Genomic DNA, 27,931 nt, shown 5'->3' on the forward strand with positions numbered 1-27,931 from the left:
ATCTGAGCATCACAAAAACGATGAATTAGAAAACACATTAGATTACTGGAAAACAGCCCCCTCGTAGCATTTCTTTGGAAACGTCCACCTCCCTCCCGTTCCATCTACACACAAGCCTGCGGGGTCGTTGACTCCATTTTACAGATGGACAAACTTAGGCTCACACAGACGGCCCACTTGGGGACTGGATTTGAAGCCAGGTCTGGGGACGCCAGGGCCCACGCGCTTGGTACTCAACAACCCTTGAGGGCATCCCAGGGAGGTCGAGAACTAGAGTGGTAAAACTCATGTTGCAGCAGAGGAAACTGAGGCTCATATCTTGAGTCCCAAACCAGATCCTGACTATCCAGGTTCGACTCGTGACACAGCCGGTCTTATACAAATGGAAGTTGGATGTCGAATCAGGCTGGGATCCTGGCGAGAGCAGCTGCTCGGTGGCAGGGCAGATTCTGAGGTCTGACGGCTTTATCGCACAGACCCAAGTTCTGAGCGCTCGGCGTCTTGGGGTGGGGGGTCGGGGGAGGCTGGGCTTCCCGGGCAGGCCTGCAGATTGACGTCACTTCGAGCGGGCCGCTGAGGAGGGTAGGAGGCACTTTGTGTCTTTAAGGCCGTTTGGAGGCGGGCCCTGACGGCTGACTCCGCCAGGAGCTGTCCTCCCCTTTAAGGCGCGCGGCAGGGGCGGGGTCCCCACGGCCCCTTTAAGGCGCCGTCCGCGTCCGCCGGCAGAAAAGCGGCTTAAAGGCGACGCGTGGCGCGATGGCGGCGACCCCACGCGCATGGCGGGGGCACGGGCGGCCCCTCCCGGTGCTGCTGCTGCTGCTGCTGTTGGCGCTGCCACCTTTGGAGGGCCCGCCGGGCGCCGCCGCCTACTTCCCAGAGGAGCGCTGGAGCCCCGAGTCGCCGCTGCAGGCGCCGCGCGTTCTCGTCGCGCTGCTGGCGCGCAACGCGGCCCACGCGCTGCCTTCCACGCTGGGCGCGCTCGAGCGGCTGCGGCACCCCCGGGACCGCACAGCTCTGTGGTGAGCGCGGCACCCGCGGCCCCGCATCCGGCCTGCTGTCCCCATCCCGGCGGGTCCACGCCGCGCCCCGCTCGCTGTCCTGGCACCGGGCGGGGCGGGCCAGCCCTACGCGTGCCTTCCTGCTTGCTTGCCCCCTGCCGCATTAGCACCAGCCGGAACGGCGCTTTGCCTGCTGGCCTCTTTGGGGTGGGGCGGGCCACAGTTCTGCCTTCTGGCCCCCGCATTAGGGCATATCCGGGATCACCCGTGCGCACTGCCCGTGCACACACAGCTTCAAAGGGAAGCCTGAGAACCCGCCCCCACTACCAGTTGGGGCGTTGCAGCGGCCCACATTGCACTTCTACTGACTGAACGTTTTTACGCTCCTGCTGCCGTATTGCTCCCTGAACCCAGCCTGAATCGGACCTCCTGCCTTGTGACTACTGGAGTGGGTGGGTGGGGTAAGGGACGGAAGGCGGAAGGTTGCGGGGAGTGGATTCTTCCTAGAAGCAGAATGGGGCAGGGCCATGAACAAGCCTGACTGGTGACTTACCGCTTCCTACCTCAGTTTCTTCATCTGGAAAATGGGGATACTAATATAATTCTAGTTGGGTTGTCTCTGAAGATGAACAAGTTACTGAGTGTGAAGCCCTTGCGCCTGGCATCAGTGACCAGAGCTGTGGTTATTATTATCATTACTGTTATTATTGTCATCGTTGCTATCCTTGTTGTTGACTAAATAACAGTTCTTTTGGGAGAATAACTCTCAGCTGATGGTCAAACTAGACTTCCAAATATTCCTTTTCCCTCCAGGCCGGATAATCCAAGCACACAGTTGGTGTTTAAGAAATGTTTGTTGAATGAACGAGTGACCACAGCCCACTCCAAAGTGATATTGCTCACAGGAGAGAATTGAGGAAGGTGGGGCAGGGCTGCATGATATATATATATATATATATTTTTATTAAATCTCACATATTTAGTAGCGAATGTGGTTATAAGATCCTTGATGCCCCATAGTACGAACGTCATCTAATGTGTTTTTCCAAAATTAGCTTGTTTTAGTCCCCTCTGCAGCCCCGTGAAGTGGGCCCTGTCCTCACCCCGTGTGTCACAGATGAGGAAATTGGGGCACGGAGCGCAGAAGTGTCTTGCCCAGGGCTGTGTAGCTGGTGGGAGGCCCAGCCAGGTCGTGGGAGCCCTTGTTGCCTTGCTGCTGCTCGTCCTGCCTTGGTCTCCCTAACTTCACTCACTGGCCCGTTCTGTCTGCAGGGTGGCCACGGACCACAACTCAGACAACACGTCAGCCGTGCTTCGGGAATGGCTGGTGGCCATGAAGAGTTTGTACCACTCTGTGGAGTGGCGGCCGGCAGAGGAGCCGAAGTGAGTGCCAGGCCTTGCCCTGCCCCCTGCCCCCAGCTGGACTTGGCTGTGCCCCTGCTCACACACCCTCCATGACTCCCCGTCACCCTGGGCCAGCCCCCAGCCCCCAGTCCCTGATGCTGTAGCCCAGCTCTGCAGCCTTCAGCGCTGGCTGTGGCTACTCTCACCCCACCTCAGCTTCACCAGTGGGTCATAAGCCTCTCGTTGGACCTTTGCCCCGCCGTTCGCTCCACTTGGAATTCCTTCATTCCTTGGTCTTTGTGGTGGACGCCCACTGCTTTGTTCCCTGTGTCACTCAGCTGCAACATCAGCTCTGCTGCTTAGCGTCCCCATGAGCCCCTGAGTGATGTGGACTTCGGTTCCTTTCACTCTTTCAGGATTTATTTCTGTACCCACCCACTGCCCAGACCAGATTAGGAGTCTGGGGGGTCTTTGGGTCTTCTCTCCTAGTGGCTCCTCTCACCCTCAGGAATGTCTCTGCAAGGCAGTAGAGGCCCTTTCCCCTCCCCTCTGGGCCTTTGCACATGCTGTACCCCCTACTGGGGACACACCTCCGTTCTCCTATTTTCTCCTTGCTTCTTCCCAGCCTTCAGATCCAGCTTACACATCCCCTCTTCCAGGAAGCCCTCTCTGACCACCCCACATTCAGCCAGCTCAAACCTCTCTGGGCTCCAAGAATGCCCTGTGCTTCCCACATCACAGCTGCCTCTCCACAGGTCCTACCCAGACGAGGAGGGCCCCAAACACTGGTCTGACTCACGCTATGAGCACATCATGAAGTTACGCCAGGCAGCCCTGAAATCGGCCCGGGACATGTGGGCCGATTACATCCTGGTGAGTTTCTTGGCCAGCCAACCCATGGGTCCCTAGCTGAAGGTCTGGGGTATCCAAGGGGAGGCAGAGTGGCGGGATTTGGAGACCAGCCTTGACCTCATTTTACAGAGGGGAAACTGAGACTCTGAGAAGGGAAGTGAGTTGTCAGAGGTAACATAGCAGGTTAGTGGAGGAGCTGGGATTTGATCCTCGGCCACCTGGATTCTTAATCATCAGGAACAAGTGGGCTTTTGTGTCCCCAGCCGACCCCTGTAGTTGCACACTTGGGTCATCTCCACTTTTATCAGCATCACCAGTGATGTGAGTTCTCTCTGCAACCACGATGATGACCTCTGGGTCACTCCAAGAAGCAGGAGGATGGGGCGGGGGCTGGGGGATGCTGGCGACACTGAGCTGCTGAGCCCTGACTTTCACTTCCTCCTCCTGGGCCTCTGGGAAGAGGGGGCCGGTTGAGGTTTTGAATGCAATGTTGGGTTACGTGCCCACAGATCACGGGTCTCCTGTGAGCTCCTTCAGCCTGGCTCCTTGACCTGGGCATGGTCCTCTCCCCTGGTGCGATGGGCAGGGCATTGACAGCTGAGCCTGGTTCGCCATGGAGGTTGAATGCAGTGATGCCAGCCTGACAGTGCCCGCGGCGGGTTTCCCTCTACGTGCCAAACCTCAAGCTTTGGCCTCTACCTTCTTAATTTATTAATCAGCATATACCTATCGTCCACTCCCTATGCCCTCCTCGTGCCGGGCCCTGGGGACACAGTGAGGATCACACAGGCTGAGCCCCACCTTCCTAGCGTCCCAGGAAAGGTGGATGTGACCAGAAAACAAACAAAACTGCATGAGGAAATACCAGAAGGCGGCCAGCGCTGTGAAAGGCACTTGATGATATATCAGTGTTCTGGGGCTGCCATGACAAAACACCAACACTGGCGGGCTTAAAACAATAAATAAACACCAACACTGGCGGGCAATAAAACAGTTTATTGTCTTGCAGCTCTGGAGGCCAGCAGTGTAAATCAGGGTGCAGGCAGGGCTGCACTCTAGGGGAGGATCCTTCCTTGCCTCTTCCAGCTTCTGGGGGCTCCAGGTGTTCCTTGGCTTGTGGCTGCATCACTCCAGTCCCTGCTTTTGTGGTCACGTGGTCTCTTCTTATAAGGTCACCAGTCACTGAATCTAGGGCCTACCCTAATCCACTATGAACCCCATCTTTTTTTAAAAGTAATTATTGTTTTATTTGTTTATTTATTTTATATTCTTTCCCATTATGGTTTATCACAGGATGTTGAATATAGTTCCCTGTGCTAGACAGTAGGACCTTGTTGTTTATCCATCCTATGCATGATAGCTTACATCTGCTGATCCCACACTCCCAGTCCTTCCCTCCCCCATCCTCCACCGGCTTGGCAACCACAAGTCTGTTCTCTATATATGTGAGTCTGTTTCTGTTTTGTAAATAGGTTCATTTGTGCCGTATTTTAGATTGCACGTATAAGTGATATCATATGGTGTTTGCCTTTCTCTTTCTGACTTACTTCACTTAGTTTGGTAATCTCTAGTTGCATCCATGTGGCTGCAAATGGCATTATTTTTCTTTTTTATGGCTGAGTAATATTCCACTGTATATTTATACCACATCTTCTTTATCCATTTATCTATTGATGGACACTTAGGTTGTTTCCATGTCTTGGCTATTGTAAATAGTGCTGCTATGAACATAGGGGTGCATGTATCTTTTTTAATTACAGGTTTGTCTGGGAATATGCCCAGGAGTGGGATTGCTGGGTCATATGGTAATTCTATTTTCAGTTTTCTGAGGAGCCTCCACACTGGTTTCCATAGTGGCTGCACCAATTTGCATCCCCATCAACAGTGTAGGAGGGATGAACTCCATCTTAATTTACATCTTAATTACATCTGCAAAGACCCAATTTCCAAATAAGGTCACGACCACAGGTACCAGGGGTTGGGGGGCCTCCCTTAGGAGGGGGTCTTAGCAGAGATCTAAAGGAGCCAAGGAGCCAGCCTCAGCGGGAGCTGGGGGCCAGTGTCCGAGGCAGAGGGAACAGAGCAGAGAGCAAGCCTGGGGCATTCAAGGACTGGCGAGGAGGCCAGTGTAACCAGAGTGGAGTGATGGCGGGGGTAATGCTGAGGTGGTAGGTGGGGGCCGGACTATTCAGGCCAAGGGAGGGATGTGACTTTTACTTTGAAGGTAATGGGGAGCCATGGACGGTGTGTGAACAGGAGAGGGCTAGGTTCTGATTTCTGATTTCCTGAAGTCCCTGTGGCTGCCGTGGGGCAAGAGGAGGGGGGCAGCAGGAGGCCAGGGTGGGGGCCTGTATGGGGCTGTGGGTTCAGGATGCGTTCTGAGGCCAAGGGGACAGGCCCTGCTGGATGTGTGGGTGCCGGAAGGACCTCACGTCCTGGCCTGAACCTTGTGGGGAGGACGGAGCCATCTCCTGGGAGGAGGAAGGATGGAACAGGCTCCTCCTGGGATCCCCGTGAGTTGGCTTCTCAGACTGTTTTATAGATGGGAAAGTGGAGGCTTGGAGAGGGAAGTGACAGCCTGCTGGGTGGGGTCTCAGAAACAGTGAAGACAGAGGTGGGGCTTGAACCTCCCAGAACCGTCCAGCCCAGGGCCACCTTGTCTGCTTCCCTGGGTTTTGCTTACATTGTTTGACATTGAGTGGTTTTCACTTTTTTCTCTCAGCAAACCCGGGTGGAACTCAAGGCTTTGGTTCCGAACTCAAAGCAGCTTTTGACATACCGTATAGTTTTGCAATCGGGGACTTAAGTAATCCATATTGGAATGTGAAATCATTTGTCTCGTGTTTTTAAATTATTATTAAAATGGCCTCTTTTTTTCTCTTTTTACAAACACTGTGGGTCTTACTTGTAAGAAAATATACAAGAAACAACAAGAAGCTTGGAAAGAAAGAAAAAAATCATACCTTGTAGTCGTACCTCCCAGAGAGGCTCGCTCTCTGGCTGTGTGTTTACATTCTGTGTGCTTCCAAAACTAGTTTCCATCGCCCCAAAGGAAACCCTGTGCCCGTGAGCAGTCACTCTGCATCCCCGCCCCCAGCCCCTGGTGACTGCTAATCTGCTGTCTGTTTCTGTGGGTTTGCCTGCTCTGGACATTTCACATAAACAGGATCATACGCCATGTAGCCTTCTGGGTCTGGCTTCACTCAGCCTGATGTTTTCAGGGTTCATCCAGGTTGTAGCGTGTGTCAGCGCTTCACTCTTTCTGGCTGAGTGATATTCCGTTGTATGGATGGACCACGTTTTGTTTATCCATTCATCCGTCAGTGGACGCTTAGGTTGTTTCCACAGCTTGTCTTCTGTGGATAAGGCTACTATAAACATGGTGTGCAGACGTCTGTTCGAGTCCCCGTTTCCAGTTCTCTCAGTCTGTACCTAGGACTGGAATTGCCGTAACTCCATGTTTCACTTTCTGAGGAACTGCCAGACTGTTCTGGTTGTTTTCACTGCATCTTATTCCAAGGTCACCAATTCAAATGTCCACAGGGGTCTGGGCAGGAACATAACAGGACCGCACGGCTTGTCCCAAGGGGCAGCCACCTCCCGTCTCCAGCAGGGGCTTGCCGCGTGGGAATGCCCTTCCCACGTTGCTGGAGAAGGCAGGGATTCTGGGTTTTGCTCTTGTTTGTGGCAAGTGATTCATACGTTCTAAAAATCCTGCATGGGGAGCTTCCCTGGCGGCGCAGTGGTTAAGAATCCACCTGCCAATGCAGGGGACACGGGTTCGAGCCCTGGTCCGGGAAGATCCCACATGCCGCGGAGCAGCTAAGCCCGTGCGCCACAACTGCTGAGCCTGCGCTCTAGAGCCTGGGAGCCACAACTACTGAGCCTGCGAGCCACGACTACTGAAGCCCACACTCCTAGAGCCTGTGCTCCACAACAAGAGAAGCCACCGCAGTGAGAAGTCTGTGCACCGCAACGAAGAGTAACCCCCGCTCCCCGCAACTAGAGAAAGCCCGCGCGCAGCAACGAAGACCCAACACAGCCAAAAATAAATAAATTAATTTAAAAAAAACACAGAAAAACCCTGCATGGGTAACAGAAAGCATATCTGTGGACCAAATGCATTAAAAAAAACCCCACATCCTAATAGTTGTATAATATATCATGCTGGGTGTGTTTTCACATCCCGGTAGACAGGAACGTCCTTACCTAATTGTTTTCTGTGGCTTGATTTTTCAGTTGTCTCGACACATTCTGCAAAGGGACAGCAGGGCAGGGCCAAAGTTTCTGTAGCTGATTCTCCACTGCTAGACTCCTGGGTCGTTCCCAGTTTGTGTGATGAACAACCCTGCCATGAATATTCTGGTGTGGCCTTTCTGGAAGGTGTTGGTGACATAACGGTTTTGGGGGGACAAGCAGGCACCCCCCACCATGATGACCCTGTTCATGGGTTGGTGAGTTTCCTTCCAGGCTGCAGCAAACAAGTTATCATCTTTTTACCCCAACATTCAAGGTGTTAAAAAAAAAAAAGCCTTATGTAAAGATCCTATTTTTAGGAATTTTTTTGTTGGCCCTTCACTTACATAGAAAAAAGTGTGGTCCTCCCAGCCCCGACTGTCCTCCTCACTGACCAGTGCTGCCCATCTTAAAAGTTCCCATAAAAGGAGCCACGTGGGCTTCCTTGGTGGCGCAGTGGTTGAGAGTCCGCCTGCCGATGCAGGGGACACGGGTTCGTGCCCCGGTCCGGGAAGATCCCACATGCCGCGGAGCGGCTGGGCCCGTGAGCCATGGCCGCTGAGCCTGCGCGTCCGGAGCCTCTGCTCCGCAACGGGAGCGGCCACAACAGTGAGAGGCCCGCGTACCGCAAAAAAAAAAAAAAAAAAAGGAGCCACGTGATGCACCCACTGTCACTTCCCGTGGCTCGCCAGCACCGTGTGTGGGACCCATTTGTGTCGCTTCGTGCTGTGTGGTCCGTCCCTTCTCTTGCAGTGTCGTGTATTTCATTGTGTGAACGTAACCCTGCTGGTGACTTAGGGCAGAGCTGTCCGTTGAGGAGCAGGTGGCTTCCAGGGCCGCACGTGCTATTCCAGGTGCCCCCCTCCCCAGGGCTCCGGCCTCTGCCCCAGCTGTTCCACGCTGTGGCCTAACCCGGCTCACTCTCGCGGCCCACACTGATGCCATGTCGGGTGTTTTACAGTTTGTGGATGCGGACAACCTGATTCTCAACCCTGACACGCTGACCCTGCTCATCGCTGAGAACAAGACGGTGGTGGCCCCCATGCTGGATTCCCGGGCTGCATACTCCAACTTCTGGTGTGGGATGACCTCCCAGGTCAGGGGGTTACCGTGGTAGGGCAGGGGCCTGGGGGAGCTGGGGGCTGGATTTGGAGTCTAACTTAGCCTCACACTGCCTCAGGGTGAGCATTTGATAAACACTATTGTGATAATCCTTAAATAGACATTGAGGGAGGGTCTACGACTGTGTGCCCCCTGCCCCTACACCCATTACTGAGGCAGAAGCACAAATGCAGAGAGAGGAAGTGACTTACCTGCGCTCACATAGCTATGACATGATGATGCCAGGACAGGACTTCAGGCACAGCTCGATCCAGGTGTTCAAACAATATTCCTCTTCCTCCATCCCTTGCGTGGCTTCATTTTCAAACTCCTGGGGAATGAGCTCAGCAGCATTCAGCCAGAGTCTACTCTGATTGAACCTTGTCCAGTCTCTTCCTACCCCTGAACCAATTACTGAAGTCAGGAAAATGTCAGGCTCTGATTGTCCCACCCAGTGATGAGGGTGGGGTTTTAGGCAAAGCCAGGGAGAGTGAGGGGCCGGTGATGGAGCAGGGCTGTGCCAGGGGAAGGGGGCTAGGTGGCTAGAGCCAGGATGCTGACCCATCCTATCTCCTCCTATCTTTTTGTTTTGAATTGATGTGTAATTCACAAAATATAAAGTTCACCATTTTAAAGTGAATAATTCAGTGGTTTCTATATTTTAAAGTATGTCATAGAAATCTAAATGTCATATGCTAACAATTCCAGTTCGTAAAGGATAGGAGGAAGGGAGAGGACTGTTCCAGAAGCTTTTAAAACTTCTAAAAGATTGCCCCCCCGACTTTCTTGAAGTCCCACTTCTGATGTTTAATTTTAAAATCAAAGGATCTCAAATATCCAGTCCCTTTTTCAGTTTTTTAATTTCCTTTCTCAAATGCTGCTTTTCTGATCAGAAGTATTGAGCTGGGTCTGCAAATGACTGACTGTTTCCCTGGGTTTCTGTGCCATTGCCCAGCAACTGAGGCCCTGGGGTTGGAGACTGACAGGCCCTGCTCAGAGCCCTGTGCTCAGGGAATACCCACCATAGCCACAAACTGGCACCCAATCTTAACTCTCCGGGTGTTCTGTGCCTCCTGTTGTCCTGGGCCTCCAGCCTCACCTTTAGGGACCCCCGTGCAAAACTCTGCCCACCTCCCCACAGGGCTACTACAAGCGCACGCCTGCCTACATCCCCATCCGCAAGCGGGACCGCCGGGGCTGCTTTGCAGTCCCCATGGTGCACTCGACCTTCCTGATTGACCTGAGGAAGGCGGCCTCCAGGAACTTGGCGTTCTACCCTCCCCACCCTGACTATACCTGGTCCTTCGATGACATCATTGTTTTTGCCTTCTCCTGCAAACAGGCAGGTGAGCCCACAGGGGATTTGCCATCATGGGGTGTCTCTCTCTGCTTCTTTGGGACCAGTGCTGAGCCCACAGAAGGTTCACAGAACCAGAACTGCAGGGTGCAGTGATGACTTCAGGTGCAGCTGTATCCAGGTGTTCAGATGATATCCCCAGGACCCGTTCTCTCTCCAACCCTGGCTTTGCTGGGTGGCTTCACTCCCCAGGTCTTTAAGATCTGCTTATTGAAAGTTATTTCCATCTTGATATTTTCCTGTATTCCCCCAGATATCTGTGGTTGAGCATAATTGTTCCCTAGTTGTATACTTCGGGCAAAAAAAAAAAAAAGTTTAGAGAGGAAGAAAACATAGCCATATGCTGACCTGTCATTTATTTTTAAACCACGGGTCAGCAAACTGTATGTCCCACGGGCCAGATCTGGCCCACTATCTGTTTTCGTATGGATGCAAGCTAAGAATGTCTTTTGGGTTCCTGGATCCAATTCCTATGTGTGTAGGTTGGAGGTGGGGGTGTATTCCCCACACCGACAAGCATTTCTGGGACCCCAGCAGGGTATCTGAGAATTCAGCTCAATTCCAACTCGGTTCTGGCTCTGTCTACTTGGAGATAGCCTCAGATTCCACAGGTTAAGGGCCCAGTCCCACAAAACTATGTCCCCCACCCTGCTTCAGATGCTGATTGCAAGTCCAGGGTGTCACCTGTGCTTCTGACCAAATGGCCAGAAACCAAAGGTTTCCGCGACTCCTTCCTTGGGTTCTGCTAATTTGCAAGAGCGGCTCACAGAACTCGGGAAACCTGTTTACTCACTAGGTTACTGTTTATTATAAAAGGATATAACTGGGGAACAACCCGGAGGAAGAGACGCACGGGGCAAGGTTTGGGGGAAGGGGCGCAGAGCTTCCACGCCCTCTCTGGGCACGGTCCAAAGGCAGACTTGAGTTGTTGAGACAGAACTGTTTGGCCCACAGACCTAAATACTTACTGTCTGGCCCTTCAGTGAAAATCGTTTTCGTTGGGTTTATCACTTTAGAAAAAGATACATACTCATTATAAAATTTGAAACCATTCAGAAAAGGACTAACACAGAGATAATGTAACTCATGGTTTGTCCAACTGCATCTCATTTTTCTGCATAAATGTGCATCTTTACTGTTCACCCGCAGTTTTGTGGTTTGCTTTGTCATGGAATCCTGCAGGGACTGAGTCAGTACTGGTGCGAGGCGCTCGTTAACAGTTCTGGAGTTTTTTGGCACTGCGAACCCCTGTTCTGGCTCCAATTCCCAGATGGAGCGCCAAGGGGTTCTCTGCCGGTTGCTGGGAACAGCTGGACCCATTTACGCCCTGGCCCCATGCTGGGCTGTGAGGCTTATGCTCTGTTCAGAGGTTGCCTCCACTGCCTTACTGCTCTGTTTTCAATTTTGATTGTTGTTTCCTTGGCCCCAGAGGTCCAGATGTACGTCTGCAACAAGGAGGTGTATGGCTTTCTGCCGGTGCCACTGCGGGCACACAGCACCCTCCAGGATGAGGCCGAGAGCTTCATGCACGTGCAGCTGGAGGTCATGGGTGAGTCTGCCTGCGCCAACCTGGGAGGGCTGAGTCGCCTCCCTCTCGCTGCCATCTTGCATCTGTGAACACTGACTGAGTGTCTGCTGGGCGCCAGTCTCTTTGCCGGGCACTGGGAACCCAGCATGAACAAGTGGACGGTTGTCCCCCCTCTCACAGAGTGCTGGCTTGCAAGCAGCTGTGCATGGCGTGCTCAGGGAAATGAGGGTGGGCTTTCTGGCGGAGGTGGCATTAAGATGCAGGGTAAGTAGGAGTTAGCCGATAAGAGGATTGCAGCCGGAGGGAGCAGCACACACGGAGGCCGGGAGGCTGGAGGGGCTGTGAGGTCGGCGGGACAGAAGTGGGGCTGGTGAGCTGGGCAGGGCTGGCAGGCAGGGCCAGGGCGGGGGCCTCAGACATTCAGCTGAGGAGCGGGCCTTTTCCCCCGGGGCAGTCAGGAGCCATGGAGGGTGTAGGAGCAGTGAGGGCAGCAGGTTTCACGGATGACCCTGCCTGTGCGTGGCAGCATCTAGGACACAGCCATTTCGGGCCATTTTGTCACTCATGTCCCTGCCAACCTCCAGACCCACTATTGTTTGTTTAATATCTGTCTTAACGGACACTTTTTTTTTTTAACTTGAATACATTTTAAAAAGGAGACTACATATTTTTACCGTGGTTGCAAACTCATGTCTCTCTAACACGTATACAAATAAATCCGTAGACTATTAAAGCAGCAGCTGTCCCTCAGGTGAGGTGGGCTGAACGCCTGGGGCCGAGCTGCCATTGATGCTGCTTGAGGAGGGGATTCTGCCCCGGCTGAGGGTCTCTGAAGCAACCGGACAGTGGTACGGCGTCCTCTTCCATGGGGGCCTTGCCCTGTGCTGACCACATCCCTGTGAAGGCCTGTGAATCAGCATGGCTGTACCTCCCACTGCACAGATGGAGAGGGCCTTGGAGGGCCAGGCCCCTGCCCTGAGGTTCACTCCGTGCCGCCCCCCCCGCCCCCCACCGCCCGGCTCTGATCCGTTTCTGGCTGTGGCTCCCCCTTGTGGCTGAAGGTGGAATGACACCCAGCCTTTGTTTTGTGGGGGCTTTGGGGTCTTTTGAGGTGACACCTGGAGGCTGCAAGGTCATCAGGGTGAAGACCCCCGCAACCCCCAAGTGTCTGTCCCATGTAGTTGCCCACGCTCAGCCTGGCAAACCCACTGGGCTGTAGTCTTAAGAAGTGGGTCTCTGCCTCTTGCCAACTCCTGTGGGCAAGCGGACCCCGAGAAGCTTCTCCAGGCTGCCATAGTTTTCCTAGTTTAACTTTTCACATATATTTCCGTCGTTGTTTTTGGCCAGAAGACTGTTTACGCTGCCGTTATAAACGGAAGGCACAACAGAAGCGTGAATATTTTCCTGTTTCTCAAGCACCAGAGCAAATCACACAGAACAGACGGAAGGAGGGTCTGGAGGTCTCAGATATTTGTGCAGATCCTTCCTTACAGTTCTAGTGAAAACCACCTTTTTCTCCACCTCTGTGTGGGTACCTGTCCCCGGGCTGTGTATGTGATTTCTCATGTGTTCAAAAATCTTTCGGGACTTCCCTGGCGGTCCAGTGGTTAAGACTCTGCGCTTCCACTTCAGGGGGCACCGGTTTGATCCCTAGTCAGGAAACTGAGATCCCGCAAGCCACGCGGTATGGCCCAAAGAAGAAAAACATCTTTCTTACAACGAAATTTCAGGCTTACAGAAAAGCTCAGAGTGCTGCCCTCTGTGTGTGGGGAATCCAGCAACTTCCTACCCTACCTGCTCATGGACTATGGGGTGTCTTTCCCAGCTGGCCCCGTAAACTTGGCTCAGTGTAAATCCTGTTCTTTGAGTTTTAGCATACACAGCAGTGACAGGTCATATGTGGGCAGCGTGATGATTGTTTTTATTTTATTTTTTAATTATTTTATTAAAATTTTTTTCAATGTTATCATGTTTTTATTGATCAATCTGTGCCCAATTAAAAAATAAACAACCAAAAAATACCCTTATCTAAAAGCAAACAACTCAGAGACAGGCAGATGCAAGAGGTGCGTAGGGCAAGGTATGTGGAAACCAGCGAGGAAGCCTGCATTCCTTCTCGGAGCTCGCCGTTCTCTGCTTTTAATATCCTTGTCACCAGACACGGGCCAGGCTCTGGCCCTCCCCGGGGTCCCCCACTGTTGTGATTCCACCAGCTGACGGGTTTTTTTCCCTTTCTGTGCTTCACATCAGTCAAGCTGCGCAAGTGCGGTGTCTCCTGCCCAGTGTCCGCGTCTGTGCTGTCACCGGCTGCTGCGTGTGGCTCGTTCTCTCGTCTTGCTGCGTAGTGTTCCATTTAGATGTTCAGCCACAGATTTATTCACTCTTGGCTGTGTCGTGTGTCACTTTACCAGTCTTCTCCTGAGCGGCATGGGGGGCATTTCCCATTTTCCCCAACATTGCCATGTGCGAGAGAGTTCTAGACATGCATCAGTGGGTGCAAAGTTAGGGAATATCCACAAGGTTGCCCTCGCTTCTTACACCAGTTGCAAAATCTGGGGTCCCCAGGACCATGTTCAGGTTTGATAATTCACGAGAGGGACTCAGGACTCACTGGAAGCTGTTATACTCACAGTTACACTTTCTTACAGCCAAAGGACACAAATTAAAATCAGCAAAGGGAAAGGGTGACGGGGCAGCATCCAGGAGCGTTCCAAGCACAGAGATCCCTCTTGTCCCTGTCCCTTCCCGTGGAGTCATATGGACAGGGCTTGCTTCTCCTAGAACTAATATGTGAAAACGTGCATGGTGTACTGCCAACCAGGGGTGCTTCCCAAGGCTCCATGTCCAGGGTTTTTACTGGGGCTCCTACACACAGATACAGATGATTGCCACATGGCTAACCTCCATCTCCAGGCCCTGCAGAAACTGAGCCAATACCAAGTAGCCCAAGACCTCCACCCTGAATCAGACTGTTGGCGTACATACCCGGTATGGCCCAAGCCCTGAGATAAACAAAGACATTTCCAAGGGCTCCAGCCTCCCAGGATCTGGGAGCAAAGGCCAGACCTCTCTGTGGTCAAGTTTAATTCTTCACCCTATGATGGGTCTAAGGGGTGTTATTTTTTTTATTTTTTATTTTTTATGGTACACGGGCCTCTCACTGTTGTGGCCCCTCCCGTTGCGGAGCACAGGCTCCGGACGCGCAGGCCCAGCGGCCATGGCTCACGGGCCCAGCCGCTCCGCGGCATTTGGGATCCTCCCGGACCGGGACGTGAACCCGTGTCCCCTGCATCGGCAGGCGGACTCTCAACCACTGCGCCACCAGGGAAGCCCATGTTACATTTTTTGACGTGGCTCTCTGGAAAGGCTGCATTGTGTTGCTCCTTCTGGACCTAATATGCTCCATTTTCCCAGAACTGATAAGAAAGAATGAAAAGATACCCCCACTTCCCATCAGCAGGTCCTTTCACCATCCACACCCAAGCGGGCAGGCAGAGGCTGAGAAAGAGAGGGAAAGGGCACCTGGGATTTGAATTTGAGTCTTCAGATCCCAAAGCCTTGCCCTTGGGTCCTAGGCTCCCCTGAGGAGGACAGGGGGTGGCAGGGAGCTGTGACGGGCCCTGGATAGGAAGAAACCCCAGGGCACAGTGTCCCTGGAGGAGGCCCAGGCTGCGAGGTGGGAGGTGCCAGGTTGACCCTGGGCCTCGCCCAGGCTTCTCCCAGACAGAGGGGCCTGTGTCTGTCCTTTGAGCTCACACAGGGCCTTTGTTCTTGGGGAGGCGGATGCCACACTCGCCTTTTCTGGGCCAGCCTGGTAGATGACCAGGAGCCTCACCAGGCTCACAGTCCCCTTGGATCTGATCCTTCTGTGGGAAACCGTCAGGGATGTACCAAGACAGGGCCCCGGGGATATGGTCTGAGCACTGCTCACAGCAGCTAAAAGGGGAACGATCGCGAACACCCTGAAATTCTTGGCATACCTGGGCTCGTAGCTGTGTCACTCCAGTCACATGGCCATCTTCTCCCTGTATGTCTTCACACCGTCTACCTTCTGTGTGTATCTCTGTATCTGAATTTCCCATTTTTATAAGGACCCCAGTCAAACTGCTTAGGACCCACGCTAATGACCTCATTAAAGATCCTATTTTCTAAATAAGGTCACATTCTGAGGTACCAGAGTGTCAAGATGCCAAAGTATCTTTTTGGGGAGGATACAGTTTAACCCAAAACAATGTGTGTGATTTCATGGCAACTTATCATGACATAAACCTCTGAGAGACTTATTAGCCCATTTTATAGATGAGGAAAGTCATTCCTTTGTTCAGTTTATGAGTTTGTGCCGAGCTCTGTGTGCTGGGCGTAGGGAGCCAGTGTGAGTGGACGGACCTGGTATCCGTCTGGCAGAGCTCATGGGAGATAATCAGGGAGCCGGGGAGGTAGGACAGCAGAATCAGGCTTTGACGGAAGCCCAGGCGCTGTGGGGACCCCCAAAGAGGTACCTGACAGCCTGGGGAGGTCAGGAGACTCCTCTGCTGCCACCCACCCACCCCCCGCCCCGTCCCAGAAGTCCTCTTAGCTGATAACTCAGGGGGAGGAGGGGAGGAAGGAAGGGTATTTCAGTAGAGGCCCAGCATGTGCACAGGTCCAAGGAATGGGGGATGGGTAAGTCTGGAGCAGTGCCAACAGCCAGAGTGGGTAGGAGGCGGAGGAGAGAGACTAGCACTGATGTTGTGAGCGGGGCTGTGTCGGACAGGGTTTCCAGCACCAAGCTGAGGAGCTCGGGATGGCAGGGAGCCCCGCAGAGGGTGGGGAGGGGGCGTTGTAAAGAGGCTGGACACCCCCCGACTTCCCAATGACCCCCGTGACCCCTCGGCTTCTCTCTGCCGCCCAGTGAAGCACCCATCCGCGGAGCCCTCGCGGTTCATCTCGGTGCCCACCAAGACGCCAGACAAGATGGGCTTTGACGAGGTAGGCTGGGCCTTCCCTCAGGGGTGGGGCCGGGGGCCGACCTGGAGGGTCCAACCAAAGCTCTGGGCCACAGGTCTTCATGATCAACCTGAAGCGGCGGCAGGACCGACGGGAACGTATGCTGCGCGCGCTGCAGGAGCAGGAGATCGAGTGCCGGCTGGTGGAGGCTGTGGACGGCAAGTGAGTCCCACCCCGGTGGGGGAGGGGCGGCTCCACGTGTGGGTATGTGGACCTGGTGGGTGGCGGCTGTGGAGCGGATGTGAGTCTGACCCTGCGCGGGGTGCTGGCAGGTCTGCGCACATAGTGTAAACCACGCCCTGGCAGCCCACATTGGGTCCAAGAGGGGTGTGCAGGTTGGGGGGCGGGGTGGCAAGGGGGAATGTCGCTAATGGTGGAATTGTGGGCAGAGAGAGTCTTCCACTGACCCCCTCCTGTCCCCCCTTGCAGAGCCATGAACACTAGCCAGGTAGAGGCACTGGGCATCCAGATGCTGCCCGGCTACCGGGATCCTTACCACGGGCGGCCCCTCACCAAGGGCGAACTGGGCTGCTTCCTCAGCCACTATAACATCTGGAAAGAGGTGGGTCCCGCAGCGGGGCAGCCCCCTCCTCAGCCTTCTTTACAGCTCAAGGAGGGAATCGCCTGCATCCCAGACAGTCCTCTCTCTTTAGTGAATGTGTCACCTGAACCCTGGGTGGGTGAGCTGCTGTCCTTCTCCTGTGCAGACGTGGAGCCTGAGTCCGGGGAGGGTTAAGCCTGACTCTAGAAACAGGTAGGGTCTGAGGCCCAGGACCTCCAGGAGAAACCTCTTCATGTGCACCCACTGTCAAATATCTAGAGCCCGGGCACCGTGCTCATAGCTTACTAGTAGGAGTAATAGCCATGGCGACGATCACTAATGCAGACCCCACACGTTGGTACCCCGTTAGCCCCAGAGGCTCATCACATACCCTTGGAAGGGAAGGTTATGATGGGCGAGGATGCCAGGCACGGACTGGAACCTGGGACCAGCAGGCGTGAGGCCAGATGGGGCATTTGGTGTTTGAGGTGACAGGTGCTCAGCCAGGTTGCCCTCCTTTTCTGATATTCATCATGGAGGTCATGGGGCAGGGATTGCGGTGTCCAGGTAGCTGTAGAGCCAGAGGGAATCCAGGTTCAAGTCCAGCCCTGCCTCTCAGAGGGGTGAGCTCTGTGAGCAAGGAAGGCATTTCCCAATCTGAGCCTCAGATTCCCCAGATGATGGAGTCACAACTTCAGGGGCAGTTGTGAAGATTCGCTAGTTCATTCATTCTGGGAACATTTGTCAAGGACCTACTGTGTGCCCAGCCTGATGCTGGTGCTGGGGACACGGCAGCCACCAAGATAGACCCAGCCCCCTTCAGGGTGCTCACAGCCCTGGGAGGTGGGGAGACTGATGAGAATCCACAAAGAAATGAATGGCAATGAAATAAGTGAGAGGCAACTACAGGAGAGGCCTAGGGTTATGAATTATCCTCAACTGGCAGCTTTGGGTGATAGTCAGGGAGGACCTCTTGAGTAGGTGACAGGTGAGCTAAGGCCAGAAGGGTGAGAGGGAACCTACCTGCTGCTGTGTGGGGGAAGGGTGCTCTGTGTCAAAGGCACAGCGTACGCCCAGGCCCTGGGTTGGGAAGGAGCAGCCAGGCTGAGGTGAGGCTGTGGATTCTGCTGCCAAGTTGTGAGGAGGAAGTTTGGGCCAGGAGGTAGATCCAAATTGGTGGTGGTGGGCTTCCCTGGTGGCGCAGTGGTTGAGAGTCCGCCTGCCGATGCAGGGGACACGGGTTCGTGCCCCGGTCCGGGAAGATCCCACATGCCATGGAGCGGCTGGGCCCGTGAGCCATGGCCGCTGAGCCTGCGCGTCCGGAGCCTGTGCTCCGCAACGGGAGAGGCCACGTACCGCAAAAAAAAAAACAAACAACAATTGGTGGTGGTGGTGTGTGTGTGTGCGGGGGGTAGTTTGCTTTTCTCCTGATGCCCCAGAGCTTTTAAGCAGAACTGGCTTCGGGGTCAGGCCTGGCTTTGATCTCTCCAAGATCTCAGCAGAGCCTCCTCCCTCAGGTTGTGGACCGCAGGCTGCAGAAATCACTCGTGTTCGAGGACGACCTGCGCTTCGAGATCTTCTTCAAGAGGCGCCTAATGAACCTTATGCAGGATGTGGAGCGGGAGGGTCTGGACTGGGACCTCATGTGAGTGGAGCCTGGGAGGGGCCAGAGCTCAAAGGTGTGGCCCAGAGCCTCTAGGTCGGAGGGCCTTTGCAGGTTAATATGTTGGGCCAACTTTTGGGAGCTTGGCAGGAGGACTTGTTCTTGACCCAGAAGTCTAGGGACCTGGTGGAAGCCTGCCAGCTCGTCCAGGGGTTGGAGACTTGACTGGAGCCTGTGGGGTAGAGAATAAGGCTAAGGTTTGACCCGGAAGACTGGGGACGTGGCTAAAGAACTTGGAGTGTGGCCTGCGGTGGGTTTGATCCGAGCCTGGGGGCTTGGCTGCGTGGGCCACGCCCACGGGAGCCTGGGTCTCAGAGCAGTGCTAGGTAGAGTACGGCCAGCCTATTTCTGGAACTGTCCCTTGGAGTCTCATGTAGGTGGGTTGGTTCATCCTCGCCACCCCACCCCTGCCCCTAGCGCCACGTGCGGGGCCCTGACCTGGGTTCTGGGCCTGAGACTCAGGACCGTGCTGTCGATAGGAGCATAGCTTCTCCCCTTCACTCCTGCCCGCCTGCCTCACAGCCCTCTGAACCCAGAGCAGCTCCCCTCTCAGCTCCGCTCTCCTTCCCGTGGCACAGCCTCCCCAGCTCCAAATCCTCCCTCGTGCCCTCAGAGAAAGCCCACTGCCCTCCCTGTGGCCCCAGGCCCCTGTGGACTGCTCTCACCCCAGTGCAGTCACGCCGGCCTCCTCATCGCTCCCCACCCCCCAGGGCCTGACAGGGGCTCCGGGGCTCTCTGCGTCAGCATTCTTGCGTGGGCAGGCGGGAGGAAGGTGACTGGGCCCCCGTTCTGCACCCCAGCTACGTGGGCCGGAAGCGGATGCAGGTGGAGCACCCCGAAAAGGCTGTGCCCCGCGTGAGGAACCTGGTGGAGGCCGACTACTCGTACTGGACGCTGGCCTACGTGATCTCCCTGCAAGGCGCCCGCAAGCTGCTGGCTGCCCGGCCACTCTCCAAGATGCTGCCCGTGGACGAGTTCTTGCCGGTCATGTTCGACAAGCACCCAGTGTGAGAGGGGGTGGCGGTGGGCAGGCGGGCTGGGGTCTCGCTGTGGAGCTGGCCTGGGTGGGGGCGTGAGGCTCGTGGATCCCAGGGAGGTGGCTTTTCTTCTGCCTGCTTCTTCCTCCATCTGGTCCCTCGCCATCGCCCTCCCCCCACCCCTGCCACCCACTTCTGTCTCCATTCGCCTCTTACCCCCCAACCCACCGCGGCCCCCGTGCCCCTCCTCCCCTGCAGGTCTGAATACAAGGCCCACTTCTCCCCTCGGGACCTGCGCGCCTTCTCCGTGGAGCCCCTGCTCGTCTACCCCACACACTACACAGGGGACGACGGGTACGTGAGCGACACGGAGACCTCGGTCGTGTGGAACAACGAGCACGTCAAGACCGACTGGGACCGGGCCAAATCCCAGAAGATGCGTGAGCAGCAGGCCCTGAGCCGCGAGGCCAAGAACTCTGACGTGCTGCAGTCCCCCCTGGACAGCGCTGCCCGGGATGAGCTCTGAGAGCTCTGAGGGGCGGTGGCCATGAATCCAAAGCAGCCTGTCGCTGGCCCGGCCCCCGCACGCCTGCCGGGGACGACCCCTGGCAGGCCAAGGAGGGCTCCCCACACAGGGCGGCGTCCAGCCAGCCCATGCTCAGCAGTCACGTGCATGCAGGCAGCATTAACGGAGGTGCCTACTGTATGCCAGGAACAGGTGGATCGGGTGGTAGCAGTTCGTGTGCCCAACACTTTAAGCGATTACTGGGTACCAGGTTCCTGTGTTCTGGCAGTGAATGAGGCATGATTATTCCCTCCCTCGGTGATGGGTCCAGTCGTCAAGCGTTATTGATCCCCCATCAAGAAGCAGGCGCAGGTGATACACATTCACTGTTTGAATTCCTTCGAGTATTTATTGAGTGCCTACTGTATGCGGGGCACCATTCCAGGCTCTGGGACTAGTGAGGTAAACTTTCATGTATTCAGACACGTACTCTGTGTCTGGTACTTGCGACACAAAAGTCCTTACTGACTCGGTGCATTTGCTGAGTGCCTGCTGTGTGCGGGGAGCTGAGCTTTGTGTTAGGGCTGAAGATAAACAAGGTGCTTTTCACTCCTAAGTGGTTTCTTCCCCACACATCCAGAGAGCATCTCCTGTGTGCTGGGCCCTGGTGATACAAAATAGGATGACAGCTGTTCAGTCAGCTTCTGATCACCAACAGAGATGAAGGAGTCCTTTCGTTTCTTCATGCAGCAGGCATTTATTGAGTGCTGGCTGTGTGCCTGACCTCGTGGACTCCCAGTGGGGTTGACTGAGTTTGATTTCTCATTTCCCCTCGCCCCCCCGTCGCCCGAGCTGTGTGCAGATAACATCCCCTGTCCACCGCCCAGGAGAGGGGCTGGCTCTTCCCTTGCCAGGGGCAGCCATGGGTTCCAGCAGCCTCATGTCCTCATGCAAGGCCCCCCTGCTAGACCCGGCCCCCCTGCTAGACCCGGCCCCCCTGGAGGGGGTGAGGGGTGAAGCTGGGGGCGGGGTCTCCCATTCCCCCTCCTGGTCTCAGTTGTTTGACCTCCCTGCCCTGCACATCAGGTGTGGTTTCTGCCTGCTCGGTGGGGTTCCTCTGTCCAAGCCTTTGGTGGGATCATGCGTCTGGGGCCTCGCGTGGGCTCCGCTGCACTGGGGCGCTACCCACGGCCTGGGCAGAATGTCCCCCGGCCCAGGCTGGAGGACTCGCTGTGTCTTCAGCCTGAAACGAATGTCAGAGCCCACCAGTAGTGCCTCATTCTCTGAGGGATAACTAACTGCTGTCCGGGTCGGGTCCCGGATAACTTGCTTATTTTTTTATTAAATGTTGCTGGTTGGTTTTCACATACATCTGTGTTCCCTTCTTGGCCCAATGCTCTGCTCACAACCTATGTACCACCCACATTCCCCACCCCTCCGCTTCAGGCCAAGATGTGGGAGGAAACCAGGTGCGGCGGGGGGAGTGAGACCCCGGGATTCCAGTGTGCCCCATAAAACTTCCCCAAAATAGCCCGGGGACGACAGATGGTCAACCTCACTCTATCCTGCGGGGTCAAATAACAGAATGAAGAGCAGGGCTGTCATAGTTTGGAGTCTCCAGAAAACAGACCCCAAGATGAGGATTTGAATTATCCGAGAGGTGACCCCAGGAAACCCTGATGGCAGTGGGGACGTGAGGCAGAGGGAAGGAGCCCTCCAGGGGGTGCCAGTGAGCAATTGACTCGGCGGGGTGGGGGCAGCATAGAGCGTGCACCTCAGAGTGGTCCCACCCCAGGGGCGAGGGAGGTGGGGCATTTATCCACCCTCAACAGCATTTGAATTTTCTGCATCAAATAAGGGTTCTCAAGATTCTCAAGCCCTTTTAGGGTGTGCAGGCATATACCCTAGGCTCTTACAAAATAACAGATGGTGTGTGATCCTTGGGGAAACATGAGAACATACAGCTAAGCAAACCAAAAAAAGCAAAATTAAATCACGCGTCCTGAGAGACAACAACTCCTAACTTTTTAGTGACAAACCTTTCAGTCTTACCCATTTGCCTGGTACAAATATATACATGTTTTGAAAAAGAGGATTCGTGTTACATAAACTCTGTTACAACCTGCTTTTTTCTTTTTCTCCCACACAACACATTTTAATTTCATAAACACGGGATCAAATTGTACCCGGATTTCTTTCAGCAATTTTCTTTTTCAATTTAACAACATATTGTAGACATTCTAATCAGCGCAGATGTCTACCAGCTCTTTTTGGATTGTTACATACACTAAAATAGGCTGTGATCAGGATGGACCAGCATTTATTCAATCATCCTGATGGAAGAATATCACAGCCTGGCAATGAGCAGTATTATAAAATCCATCTTTCCTCCTGGAGTTTTTATTTCAGTTGGGTAAGTTGATATAGGTGGGATTGCTGGGTTAACAGAAATGCGCCCTTGAAGTTTCAGTAGAGGCTGCCATGTTTTCTCTTCTTGTTAAATCTTAGTTATTCATCATGTATCCGCGAGGGTGGATGATCCCAGTTCATTAGCCAGTCCCCTCTCGTAGAACACTGGAGTCGTTTCTCATGTGTTACCGTTACATGCCATGTTTCCAAATCTTATTTTAACCTGGTGGATCTCAATTTGGTGGGGGGGGGGGCGCGGATTTTGTCCCTCAGGGACATTTGGCGATGTCTGGAGACGTTTCTGGTTGTCATGACTGGGGTGGGTGCTCCTGCCATCTAGTGGACAGAAATTAAATTCCCTGAGTGCACAGGGGGGACCCATAACAAAGAATGATCCGGCCCCAAAAGTCCACAGTCCCTACACCCAATTCCATTCAGCCCTTTGGGGACAGAAGTCTCTAGAAGAGTCTTCTTCGTAGCACGAGTGAAATTTCCTTTGCTATGAAATGTCTCTGATTCAAACGTAGATTCTCAGGCTCTGCCTCCAGACTGAAGGGGTCAGAAGCTTGGAGGTGGTGCCTGGGAACCTGAGTTTTCTTTCGATGCCCCCATCCAGTTACCTAACTCTGATCTCCCCTTTGCTCTCTGCACATCCGGGAGAACCGCATCCTTCCTTCCAGAACATTCCTACAGGAATGACTCCACAGAACTGGCTCACCGGGGGAACGGAGGCACCCCACGCTCACAGAAGGTAGAGAGTCGGGAGGTCCTTGAAACCTCCAACTTGGGGCACACACCCTGTCTCTGTGATTCAGGAATACGATGCTACCTTTGCCTCCATCACAACTGCTTTGCAGTGCCCTCCAAGCTTGTCACTGGACAAGGGAATTTGGATTCCAAAATATCAGATGCTTCCATGCCCTGCTTCCGGCAGAGGGAAGAGGAAGCGAAACCAAGACAGCTCCGGTTTCTTCTGCCTTCCCAACCGCCCCCAGGTCACCTCTGGCCGGTGGACCGGAGCACAGGCACAGCTGCAGGGACTTCTTCCAGCGTGGTTGCGGCTTTGCAGCTTCTGCCCAGAAAGGGGTTGGGTGGGAGTGGGTGCCGATATCAACCCACCACTCCCCCTCGTTTATGACTGTACGTTGTGGTGATGGTAAGAATGATTGTGTAATTGCAGGCTGCGTAATCATAGCAACCATTCCATGTAATTGCAGGGTTAGGAGCAGAATAATGATAATGCAATATAACAAATTATGGAATGAAATGTAATCTTACGTAGGTCATGAATCACATAATTGTGTTACAACCTCCAGGAACTGACTGCGCATTTTGTTGACATTCCCTGGGTGGTCCTGCCCTGCTGGCAGGTGTTGTGACAAGGAGGCTTGGGTAAATAGTGGGGGCGGGATTACGGTAGTTTAAGGCGGGTGGGGGAAGGGGGGGAGGCCGAACCGGAGGGTTCAGGTGAGACTGGAGGGTGGGGTGAGCATAAGGGCGGTGCTAGAGTTTAGCTTAAGGTTGGGAAAAGTGGGGAGAAAGAGGAGGGGAAGTTGAAGAAGAATGGATTAAGTCAGGGGTTGGCAAACGATGGCCTGAATCTGGCCAGCCATGTTTTGTTGTTTAAAAAAAAAGTGTCTTTTTTATTGAGACGAAACTCAGGTAACGTAAAATTAACCATATCAAAGTGTGCAATCTCATGGCAGTCAATGTACTCACACTGTTGTGCAGCCATCGCCACTATCCATCTCCAAACTTTTTCATCCTCCCAAACTGAAACCCAGCCCCCAGTAAAGACTAACTCGCCGTTCTCCCCTCCCCCAGCCCCTGGCAATCACCACTCTACTCTCTGTCTCTATGAATGTGATGGCTCTAGGGACCTCATATAAGTGGAATCATACAGTAATTGTCACTCTCTGTCTCTATGAATGTGATGGCTCTAGGGACCTCATATAAGTGGAATCATACAGTAATTGTCACTCTCTGTCTCTATGAATGTGATGGCTCTAGGGACCTCATATAAGTGAAATCATACAGTAATTGTCACTTTGTATGTAGCTTCTTTCACTCAGCATAAAGCCCTCCAGGTTCAGCCATGTTGTAGCAGGAGCCAGAATCGCCTTCTTTTTTTTTTTTTTTTTTTTTTTTTTTGCGGTACGCGGGCCTGTCACTGTTGTGGCCTCTCCCGTTGCGGAGCAGGCTCCGGACGCACAGGCTCAGCGGCCATGGCTCACGGGCCCAGCCGCTCCGCGGCATGTGGGATCTTCCCGGACCGGGGCACGAACCCGTGTCCCCTGCATCAGCAGGCGGACTCTCAACCGCTGCGCCACCAGGGAAGCCCTCCTTCCTTTTTAAGGCTGAATAATATTCTGCTCTTGGGTGGCCTCGGCCGCCAGTGGCTTGAAGCAGGATCTCAGTTCCCCGACCAGAGACTGAAGCCAGGCCACAGCAGTGAGAGCACTGAATCCTAGCTACCAGGCTACGAGGGCCAGTGGCTAGTGACAAGGCCCTGGCTTGTCTGCTTTGTAGAAATTAATTTCAATAATGGGATGGAAAAAAGTGAAGTGTTTACTAGGAGGAAAAAAGAGTACATGTGAATAGACACACATGGGTAGGCTCAGAGGGAGAGTTGCGCCTTCGTGGTAGTTCAAATCATTTATACAGGGCGTTTCTTCTGGGTTTCCTCTGGTCAATCATCTCGCTTTGCCTGGCTCTGAGTCTGTATTTGGTATAACTCAGGGTTCTCCCCTGTGTGCACGCGCATCTCTTAGCCAAGATGGATTCCAGCGTAGAGGCCTGTGGGAAGGTTGACACCATCTAATATGGGGTGGCGCCCCCTCCCTTTTTGGCCCCCGAGGAGCCTTTCTGCGCATGTGTAGTCGGGAAGGTCTCCCTGACCTCGAGAATGAGAATATGTGGTCTCTTTATCTTTTATCCAGGCAGGACTCAGCTCCTCGCTCCCCCTGCCATTATCTTTATCTTAGAGTATCTGTCCACAGGGGACAGACTTCAGCTGCTCAGCCTGGGGCCCGTCTATCTCCCGCCTCAATTCCACTGCATGTAAGTATAGATCACATTTTGTTTATCCATTCATCTGCCAGTGGACACTTGGATGGCTTCCACCTTTTGGCTCTTCTGAATAAAGCTGCTATGGACGTAGGTGTACAAGTGTCTGTTCCGTATTTGCTTTCAGTTCTTTTGGGTATACACCCAGAAATGTATTGTTGGAGCATATGGTAACTCTATGTTTAATTTTCTAGGGAACTCTCATCCAGTGTTCCATAGCTGCTACACGTCTTTTTAAAAAAATATATTTATTTATTAGTGTTTATTTTGGTGAAATTCACATAATGTCAAATTAACCAATTAAAGTGTACAATTCAGTGACATTTAATACATTCACAAAATTATGCAACCATCATCTCTGTCTGGTTCTGGGATATTTTCAGCACCCCAGTGGAAACCCTGTACCCATTAGCTGTCACTCCCCAGTTCCCCCTCCCTGCAGCTTCTGACAATCTGCTTTCTGTCTCCTCCTCTGAACATTTCATATGAATGGAATCATATACTATGTGGTCTTCTGTGTCTGGTTTCTTTCACTCATCATGTTTTTGAGGTTCATCTACATTATAGCATGCATCAGTGCTTCGTTCCTTTTTTAAAGCCAAATAATATTCCACTATACGGAATGCATTTTGTTCATCCACTCATCTGTTGATGGACATTTGGGTTGTTTCCAACCCTTGGCTATTGTGAACCGTGCTGCCTTGAACATGTGTGGACGAGGATTTGTTTGACTATAGCTGCTTGTTTTTCCAGGTAAAGTTTTTTGGGCACTGAGCCCCACCATTCATTTATGTGTGGCTGCTTTCATGCTACAGCGGCAGAGTTGAAGAGTGGTGTCAGAAACTGTATGGCCTAAGATGTTTACTATTTGGCTCTTTGCAGAAAAAGTTTGTTGACTCCTGGTTGGATGAGTTTGGGAGCTGGGTCGTCTGGCAGAAACGTCTAGTTTTTGTTTTTTAATCAATTTTTTTTTATTGAGATATAGTTGACTTATAATGTGTTAATTTCTGCTGTACAGCAAAGTGATTCAGTTATACATATACATATATATATATATATATACACATTCTTTTTAGAAAAATATTCTTTTCCATTGTGGTTTATCCTAAGATATTGAATATAGTTCTCTGTGCTATACAGTAAGACCATGTAGAAACTTCTACTTTTGCCCCAATAAACATTCTTTTCTCCTATAGAACTGTAACTTTGGTTGGGAAAATGGCTGCTCAGAGCAAAGAGTACATTTCCCAGCATCCTTTGCAACTAGGCACACGCAGTAATGAGGTTCTGGTCTGACGACCCCTAGTGGAGGTGATGGTCACAGCCTCTCAGTCTTACCTAAAGGGACAAGATTTGCCCCCCTCAGACCCTTCCCTTTTACCGCCAGCTGGAGCAGCCATCTTGGACCCTGAGGTGGAAGAAGCAAGATGGAAAGGGTCCCATACGGCCACGTCAGCCCTGGTAATACAATTTCACTGTGGCTCTCATTTTCACTCTCTGATTACCAGGAGTGTCTTTCCATATTTTTATCAGCCATCAAGTTTTCCATTCAGGAAATGCCTATTCATGCTTTAGCCCATTTTTCTACAGGATGTGATCTGCCCCTTGTTGATTCAGAGTTCTTTACAGATACTATTCTTTTCTTGGTCGCATGTGTTGCAAATATCTTCTCCCGGTATTTGCCTTGTCGTTTCACTCTCTTCACAGTGTTTCGATGAACTGAAATTCTTCATTTTAATGGTGTTGAGTTGATCATCTTTTCCTGTATTTTTCTTTTATGCTTTTTGTGTCTTGTTTAAATTTTTTTCCTTGTGTCAAGGTCATGAAGCTATTCTCTTACATTGACTTCTAAAATCTTTATCATTTTGCTTTTCACATTTAAATCTTTAATACGCCCAGAGTTGGGTTTTGTGTATAGTTTCATGTTGGGTAGGCCAGGATCCTCAAATGCTTTACTTTTATTTTTTGACACAGAAACCCCATTTCTTTCTTTCTTTTTTTATGAAAATCATCAGTGGAGCCCTTGTAAACCTGTAGCAGGATTATCTTTCCAATTTATTTCTGATGGGGGTTGTTCTCTATTGTCATTCAATTCCAATGCATTTGTTCCAGCAGAAAAAGCAGGCCAAAATGCCGCAGGCTCAGAAACCAAACTCCTGTAAGCTTCAGGGTTAGGGCAGGAATTTGAAATCAAGGGGAATGTGGCCATAATTAGGGAACCCCCAAGATGGCCTCCAATCATCTCTGCCTGGTTTTCAAGCCCTTGTGTAATCTTCTCCCCTTGACGTGGGCTAGACTTTGTGATTCCCTTCTAACCAATAGATGATTACAAAAGTAATGGGATGTCACTTCCAGGATTAGGTTACAA

At 52.8% G+C, this 27,931-nt stretch overlaps 1 protein-coding gene across 3 annotated transcripts; it reads left to right on the forward strand.

Annotated features, from left to right (window-relative positions):
• Positions 1-546: 546 nt before the first annotated feature.
• Positions 547-21,453, forward strand: COLGALT1 (collagen beta(1-O)galactosyltransferase 1). Of its 3 annotated transcripts, XM_060296864.2 has the most exons (13): positions 989-1,019; positions 1,812-1,919; positions 2,271-2,381; positions 3,098-3,215; positions 8,392-8,526; positions 9,673-9,877; positions 11,318-11,437; positions 16,308-16,384; positions 16,458-16,564; positions 16,832-16,964; positions 18,461-18,588; positions 19,407-19,613; positions 19,842-21,453. In XM_060296864.2, exons 3-13 carry the CDS (start codon positions 2,332-2,334, stop codon positions 20,107-20,109), a joined length of 1,548 nt encoding a protein of 515 aa, XP_060152847.1. In that variant the 5' UTR covers positions 989-1,019; positions 1,812-1,919; positions 2,271-2,331; the 3' UTR covers positions 20,110-21,453. The 3 variants fall into 3 exon arrangements, with proteins under 3 accessions (XP_030736033.1, XP_060152847.1, XP_060152848.1); XM_030880173.3 differs by lacking the exon at positions 1,812-1,919 and having other exon boundaries at positions 547-1,019; XM_060296865.2 differs by lacking the exons at positions 989-1,019; positions 1,812-1,919 and adding an exon at positions 1,126-1,450.
• Positions 21,454-27,931: the final 6,478 nt, after the last annotated feature.

Source organism: Globicephala melas, chromosome 3 (genome assembly GCF_963455315.2).
Source record: "Globicephala melas chromosome 3, mGloMel1.2, whole genome shotgun sequence".
In the NCBI taxonomy this organism is placed as follows: domain Eukaryota; kingdom Metazoa; phylum Chordata; class Mammalia; order Artiodactyla; family Delphinidae; genus Globicephala; species Globicephala melas.